Raw genomic sequence first — 8,239 nt, 5'->3', positions numbered from 1 at the left:
CCAGATTGTGTGTGTGTGTGTAATTTGTAAATGTTGGCGACTAATCTGAAACTAAATCGAGGGCAGGCTGAGCGGATCTGGGTCCTCCAGTTGGCTGCCTCGCGCCGTGCGGTGGGGCCATGCGGTGGACGGTGGCTGGCCTTGTCGTGTTGCGCCCTCTGGCCTCCGGGTCCGGAGGGCGTGGACCAGGCTTCCCACGGACTGTTCCTGAAGCCGCCCTGGATCTGGCCCCACTCCCTTATCTGTTTGAGGCTGCAGGCAGAGTTTACCCACAAACTAAACGGGTCATGTGGCCTGCAGGATTTTATGGCTCCCAGGTGGGCGGGCTGCTTGGAATTTCCAAAATAGTGTGGTTTATGGAGACGGGAAAGGACAGAACACGGGGACGGAGGTCCGTGATTGCCAAAGCCACGGGGCCGTGCCGCGTGCGCCAGGCCCGGGCTGCTCTCGCGGCAGACGCCTCCTGTGAGGCCGGGCCTCACAGAGAGTCAGGGCTGAGGCTGGGGTGCCCGGGTTCAGGCAGCAGAGCTGGGGTCGGAACCAAAGCCAGGGCCGGGTCTGGATCCTTCCCAGCCCTGTTTCTTCCTCTGGCCGTGGGCTTAGTGGAAAGACGCAAAGCTGACTCAACTTGCTAGCGATGTGACCGTGGTGATCACAGCGTGGTGAGCCTCCGTTTTCTCGCAGGATGAGGAACCACGGGGGCGGGGAAGGGGTGGGGTGGGCACGGGGGTTATGGAGAGAATGAGAGGAATTCAGTACCTGCCACAGTGCCCGCTATGGGGCGCCCAAGAGGTTCGTTCCCTTTTCCCCTTGAAATATGCCAACAGCTAGAAACAGGCTTGGAAAAGGCTAACTCCTTGAACAAACAAGCCTTATCCCTCTGGAAACAAAACGGTGTGTGTAATGTGTAATGACCTGCGTCAAATGTGTTTTATTGGCCAATCGGTCGTCGTGGTTAAACATTTGCCTAAGGCTGTAAGAAGTCAAAGAAGCAGGCCCTGAGGCAGGCAGGACGAAAGGAGCCATGCTCATTCCTGAGTTCAGACACTAACCGTGGGACACCCCGCGCTGCAGGTGGTGGGACGCGGGCCTGTTGGCGGCCGAGACGTCCGCCCACAATGGGGAGACCGGCCTTGCCTTCACTCTGAATGGGGCTCTTTCCCCAAGGGAAGATTCAAAGCCGTGTGTGTGTGTGTGTGTGTGTGTGTGTGTGTGTGTGTGTGTGTGAGAGAGAGAGAGAGAGAGACTGAGACTGGGTCTCAAGAGGCACAGCTGACCCAGGACCCCTGGGTGCAGTTTCGGGAAGAATCAACTCATTCTCTGATGTCCATTTTATAGGGTGCTGTGTATGCCCGGGTACCCCGTACCCTAGGCCAGGGCAGTGCTGTACGACCATTTGACATGGCTGGAGGCCTGAGTGGGTGGGCTGACCTGGGATGACCCTGCTCGGCAATGGGGTGGGCTCCAGTGGTCAAGGTTGGGCTACTCCGCCCCCTGGAGACAGATCAGGCGGTGGCCAGAGCCTTCCTCAGTTCCTTGCTCCTCTGGTGGTCGATGTCTTCCATTTCCCGTAGTTTCTGCAAAGGGCAGCAGGGAAAGCTGGGGATCAGGGCAGGAACTCTAGGAGCCAACACAGGTGAGGCCAGAGCTGGACTCCGCAAACCTCAACCACAGCTGGCCCTTCATTTCTACTCGGATCCCATATTCTCATGGCCACGTCCCCTCCCCCCGCCTGCTGCTGCTCCTACCTGGGAGATTTCCGTGAGGATGATCCCTCGGTACTGTCTGGCCCGTCCCAGGGCCTCCATCTCAGCCAGGAATTCTTTCCTCTCCTGGATTTCCTTGACCACTGGACAGAGAGAAGGGTCATCATCGCACTGGGCAATGGGGCCCTCAGGCTCCTGGTGGGGAGGGGGGCGTGGGGAGGGACTGCCTCTTGGGGGAGGAAGCAGTTCTGTGGTCAGACATTGTGTCTCGCTAGTTCACCCTCAGGGATCAACCCTTCCCCGATTCTGGGCCCCTCACACTCCCTCCCCAGCGCTAACAGGCCCATCCCGGGGCTTACGTTCTTCAAACCGGTCCAGCTCGGGGGCTGGGTCCTTCCGCTGCACAGCACGGGGCTTCTTTTTCCGTTCCTCCTTATCCTTCCCCGTGGCAAAGATGTTCTGGAGTCTTCGCTTCTCCTTCTCCAGATCTCCTGTAAGGCCCAGAAAAGGCCTAGTTAAGGCCCGAAGGGCACCCCGGTTCATGGCCGGCGTTCCCAACTGGGCATGCTTGCTCCAAGGGGCCTGGGTAACAGGGAGGGGCTGCTGTAATCCAGGCACTGCTAGCCACGCGCCTCTGAGCCTCTTGTGAAGTCAGGCAGGAAAAGGACTGAAAGAACCAAGAGCTTTTCAAAACCCACACACCGCCCTGGTGCAGAGCAAGGCTAAGAAAACTGGTCGCACGTGGTGTAGGAGGGACTGGGCCAAGAGTTCTGTGAAGTGCATGGAGGGAGGGATGAAGGGCTCCCTGAAGTAGGCTGGGGTGCAGAGCGCTCTGGACTTGAGGCACCGTGTAAGCTTGAGAGAGCCGTGGCCATGAGGTCTGCCGGTCAGCCACTCAGCAGAGATTGACAGAATCCAGTTAATGGTAAAAGAGCATTCTGGAAAACTTGAAAAAGGACAACCTGTTTTCTGCTGCACCCTGAACGCTCCCCAGCTAACGTGCCAAGGCTCAAGAGCATTGGCATAAAGAGTGGGAGAATTTGATTAGATTGGTGCTCACCTGCCCTGCTCATCTCCCCGCACCCCCTGCCCCTTGTGGACGGGGTGAAGAGGGGCTCCGGTCCAGGCCCTCTAACTTACTGGTGGCTCGAGGTTTGAACTGCTCCCGGTTGTAGGCCCCGTTGGCCTGGCACATGCTGGCAGGTCGGAGCTGGGACCGGGCCGCCAGGATGGGAGGCAGGTAGACGGCTGAGGCCGGCTGCTTGGAAGGCAAGACCCTCTGGCTGGATGTTGGGCTGCAGTACAGGGGCAGAGCGTCTCCTCCTGGGGAGGAAAAGGTTGGGGTGGGGGATCCACTGGATTCTTACCCATTTATAAAAGTGGCACCTTTTATAATGAGGCTAACAGTGCAGAAGAGTCTTCCCTCCTCCCCTCCCTGCCCCCCTCTGCAATGGTAGCAATTTGGTGGTCTCGGTCCATTCTTTTTTAAAAAAATACATATTTTTATTGATTTCAGAGAGGAAGGGAGAGGGAGAGAGAGATAGAAACATCAATGATGAGAGAGAATCATTGATTGGCTGCCTCCTGCACGCCCCCTGCTGGGGATCGAGCTCGCAACCTGGGCATATGCCCTGACCAGGAATCGAACTGGTGACCTCTTGGTTCCTGGGTCGAAACTCAACTGCTGAGCCACACCCAGCTGGGCTTGGTCCATTCTTTATGATACTATACAAACGAGCTCATACAATGGACCACACTGTGCTACATTCCATAGTAGACTCTTCACTTAAGAGTGTATCATGGATCTCTTTCAAGATCACTCCATTTACATGTAACTTATTTTTTACAGCTGCATACTAGTCCTTATGATGGCTACATCATATATTCAACTAGTCTCCACATTTCAGAAATTCAGGCTGTTTTTATTTTATTTTTACCACTTCAAACAATGCTGCAATAAACATTCTTGCACATCAAGCCTTCGTACTGGTGCTTTTATTTCTATAGATGGATTCCTAAAACCTGCTTGGTCCACAGGGAAGGAGGGATGGTTTGGATGGTAATAGACACAAATCTGTCTCACTGCCCCGGCCCAGACCTGGGGCTCCTCCGCTAGGCCAGGCCTGTTTGGATCTGGCCCCTGTCTGTCCATCCCACCTTCTTCTATCATCCACCCAGCAAATACGTAATGAGCATCTACTCTGCCAGGCCCAGACCACTGGGGGTGAAGTGGTAAGAAAGACTAAGTCCTGCCTTCATGGCGCCTGCATTTGGGGTGTGGAATAAGATAAAATAAAATACAGAGTATGTCACATAGAGTGTGTGACAGCAGGAGTCACAATTTAAATAGGGTAGCCAGGGACGCCCTCGTGAAAAGACCCAACAGTGGTGAGGGGCCAGCTCTGCAGATATTTCAGAGAAGAGCAGTGGAGGCAGAGGGAGCAGCTAGAGCAGAGGCCCGGAGGTGGGAATGTGCCTGGAATGTCAGGAACAGCCAGGAGGCTAGGGTGCCAGGAAAGCAGTGAGCAAGGGGGGTGTAGTGGAAGTAGGGGTCAGATGTCATGGAAGATAAGAGAAGGACAGGGCTTTGTAGGCCTCTGGAAAGACTGGCTCTTACTTTGTGTGAGGTTGGAAGCCATCAGAGGGTTCTGAGCAGAGGAATAACATGACCCTCTTGGTTGTTGTTGAAAATATAATACAGTGTTGGGGGCCAAGGGCAGAGGCGGTCAGGGCATGGTTTGAAGGTCAAGCAACGGCTGGCTGATGGTCAGATGTGGGGTCTGGGAGATGAGGAGGAAGGATGGCTGAGTGTCCACCTGAGGACCTGGAAGGATGGAGCTGCCAGGGTTTCCCATGGACCGTCTCTTCACACAGCGCTATGCCCCTCTCTTCTAAAGCGATGCTGTGCTTCCTAGAATGCCCCCCTGCTCCCTCCGCTCCCTATTTCTGCCTGTCCAGTGCCAGATGCTACCTCTTCCTTTGGTCCATTCTCAGCAAATAGTTACGGCCCGAGTAATTCTGGGAGTTCAGGTAAAGGAGAGAAATTTGTGGCTTGCAACAGAATTTGAATCAAGGCTCAAAACAACAGTAGGATTTGGATAAGAGGAGAGAAGTAAAGAGAGTCTAGAAGAAAGCAGATTCAACAGCAATGCTTGGAGGCAATTAAAAAAAACCCAAACCTCTAAGGGGAATAACACAGCTATGTGAGCCAGTTACTTGTGTTAGCCTAACCACTAATCCTTCAATAAATATTGAGCACCTAGGTGCTGGGGCTACTCTGGTGAACAAGGCAGACATGATCCTGGGTCTTTTGGCATTGACTTTTAGTGGAATTTCTAGGACAGTCTCTGTAGTTGTGTGACAGGGGACACCACTTTATTAGTATGTTGCTGACTGTGGAGACTCAGTTATGACTCAGATGTGCTATGGCACTAGGCTCTGGCAGCCTGAGTTGCCCTTGCCCACAATAAGGAAGGACATCTGACCCATGACCTGGCCTGATGGATCCTCCCTCCCCCAAGCCAGTGCTGAACAGACGCTGCCTTTATCTGCCTCTCTGATTCTCCCTTCCCTATGCTTCTGTGGTTAATCGGATGCCCTCCCAATACACACATTCTTTCTTCAGAGAAGGCAATAGCTTTCGATAGAATCAAGTAAAATTGTCACGCTTGCTCTGGCATTCTCATTCTCTCTCTCTCTCTTTCTCTCTCTCTTACTTATTTGAGGGAGAGAGAACCATCATGGATGCCTCCCGATGGGATCGAACCTGCCACCTTTTGGTGTACTAGATTACGTTCCAACCAAGTGAGCCACACCAGCCGGGGCTGGCATTCTGTCTCTTAAAGGCAACTTTCCAGGTCTCTGTTCTGACCCATTAAATGTTGATTCAGTTGAATCTCAGAAAGCAAGGTTGCTTACAAGATCTTAGTGCCCAAAAATAAATACTACAATTTGTGGTCAGAGGTGAGCCGTGCAAAGGCTTTGCATAGTCTTCCTAAGTTGGAATTCTGCCAATTTTCTTGTTTCTGCTAGCTAAGCCATGAATGGATAAAACAAGATACATACACTGAGTGGCCAGATGATTATGATCTCTGAACACATAATAATCTGGCCACTCAGTGTATATCCTATATAATAAAAGGCTAATATGCAAATTGTCCCCTGGACCAGGAGTTCGACCAGCAGGCAGGCCGGCCAACCACCCATGTTCCCTCCCCCTGGCCAGGCTGGCCGGACCCCACCCATGCATGAATTCATGTACCAGGCCACACACACACACACACACACACACACACACACACACACACACACCACACTGATTGGCCAGATTATTATGCGTTCAGAGATCATAATAATCTGGCCACTCAGTGTATATACACAATTCTCTCCTCTGGAGAGCTCATATGGTATGTGTGTAACAGGGAGGAACAGATTGCAGACATGACAGTTTTGAGATGACTTTGGCTGGGCGAGAAGTTCCAATGGCTCTGTGATCTCTTGGGAAGGTTGGCTAGAGGGGGACTGCAGGAAGCTTGTTGTCCCAGGACGCATGTCAGGAGGGAGTAACAAAGGCCCCTCAAGGTCAATCCCCCAGGGGCAAGATAAAAAATACGATACTGTACTATTCTGGCCTTTGAAAATGATGCCCACTGCTCCTGAAGACAGGAGCACTCAGAATGTGGCCCAGAACCCCTCTGCCCAGCAAGCCTCTGGGGCCTGACTCTTACTTTTCATCGTGTCCATGATGTGTCGCTGTTGGAACTTAGTCAGTTTGGATTCCTTCATCATCACTGCAAGAGAAAGCCCTTCAGTAAGGCCGCCTGGGCTGCGGGCAGAAGCCTTCATCTCACACCGCTGAAATGCAAAATTGCCACCTCCTCCCACCATTCTGCACCCAAGCACTCCCGCTCTTACTCTCCTGCTTTTTTTTTCTTCCTATAGCACTCACCACCATCTAAGCTCTATAATTTTAATTTGTTACCCTTCCACTAAAATATTTGCTCCATGACAGCAAACATTTTTGCTGGTTTTTCTTCTTCCTTTTTTATGCTGTATCCTTTACCACCTAGAACCGTGGTCGGCAAACTGCGGCTCGCGAGCCACATGCAGCTCTTTGGCCCCTTGAGTGTGGCTCTTCCACAAAATACCACGGCCTGGGCGAGTCTATTTTGAAGAAGTGGCGTTAGAAGAAGTTTAAGTTTAAAAAATTTGGCTCTCAAAAGAAATTTCGATCGTTGTACTGTTGATATTTGGCTCTGTTGACTAATGAATTTGCCGACCACTGACCTAGAACAAAGCACACAGTGGGCTTTTACGTGTTTTTCATTGAGTGAAGGAATGCATAAATGAATGAATGAGCAAGTATTCATTAAGCATGTGTCAGACACTGGAGCTACAATAGGGAGCCAAAACAGGAATAATCGTACCCTGATGGAGTTCACGGGCTAGAGGTGTAGAAGGATGCTGATCCAACAGGACACACTAAATATCTGACTACAGGTTATGCTGAGTCCAATGAAGAAAGGGTATTTGGTAAGGTGAGGGCAGTAACAGCTGGTTCCATGTGGTGGTGGGTGGGGAGGAGATAGGCTTCCCTGGGAGGAAAGGGAAAGCGCGATCTAAGGGATGCGCAAGAATGATCTACTCTGAAATCCTTTGTTCTTTGACTTTCAGCCACTTGCAAGTAAGTTGTAGGACCTGAGCCTTCCTGAACCCAACGCTTCTCCTCTGTAAAATGAAAATAGCACTTACTAAGCCACAGGTCACATAGGGGAGACCTGAGTTTCAGAGGATTTACCACCTCTCTTACCCTGTCCTTTAAGCGTACTAACCTCTGAGGAGCTCGCAGGTTCCAGGGGTGTAAGTGGTCTGCTTGGGGCAGCGACAGAACCCCGTTCCTTTGGTCACTGCCTTTACCCTATCCTGGGAAGCCATTGGAGGGCTCTGCGGAGGATAAAAACGCAATGACACATCCGTCTCCCAGGTCCAATCTCTACTCCAGCCCCTCCCCCCACCCCCGCCCCCAGCCCAACACCAGGAAAGTCTGGGAGCAGCCCAGTCCCATTAGAATTGTGACGCCGCCCTTCACTATTGCGACAGTGCCCTATCCTTCCACCCCGAGCAGATACGCAGGCGGATGCACACACGTGAACAGAGACCTCATCTGGACCCGGTGTCTGTGGCAGGAAAAGCCCTAGGAAGGGGGCCTTAGCCACGACAGTGCCTTGGGTGTTACGCCCAAATTGAAACCTCACCCTAAAGTAAGACGCCGGTTGGGTGGGCCCCACGCAGACAGCGGCGGCTGGGACGCCACCCCGCCCCCATCAAAGAGCGGCGGCTGGGACCCACCCCGCCCCCAGCGGAGAGCGGTGGCTGGGCTCGGAAGACCGTAATCACGGTTCTACCGCGGCACCGCGCGGAGGCCCAGCAGAAATACTCTGAGATCTTGGTGTACAGAGCGGGCTGCTAGACGCTCTGGCTACCATGGTAACGAGCGCGCGAGCTACTCGGCGCATGCGCGCACACCTATAGCA

The 8,239-nt window shown here is 52.8% G+C and overlaps 1 protein-coding gene across 1 annotated transcript; it reads right to left on the bottom strand.

Moving 5' to 3' along the window:
• Positions 1 to 727: 727 nt before the first annotated feature.
• On the bottom strand, positions 728 to 8,155 carry LOC307101738 (UPF0193 protein EVG1). Its single transcript, XM_079775091.1, has 7 exons — positions 7,961 to 8,155; positions 7,538 to 7,649; positions 6,434 to 6,496; positions 2,847 to 3,029; positions 2,066 to 2,197; positions 1,749 to 1,849; positions 728 to 1,577 (listed from the first exon to the last, which is right to left on the bottom strand). Exons 2-7 carry the CDS (start codon positions 7,638 to 7,640, stop codon positions 1,506 to 1,508), a joined length of 654 nt encoding a protein of 217 aa, XP_079631217.1. The 5' UTR covers positions 7,641 to 7,649; positions 7,961 to 8,155; the 3' UTR covers positions 728 to 1,505.
• Between the last annotated feature and the right edge of the window lie 84 nt (positions 8,156 to 8,239).

Source organism: Cnephaeus nilssonii (genome assembly GCF_951640355.1).
Source record: "Cnephaeus nilssonii genome assembly, chromosome: 6".
Classification (NCBI taxonomy): domain Eukaryota; kingdom Metazoa; phylum Chordata; class Mammalia; order Chiroptera; family Vespertilionidae; genus Cnephaeus; species Cnephaeus nilssonii.
This window is presented reverse-complemented; position numbering and strand designations above follow the sequence as displayed.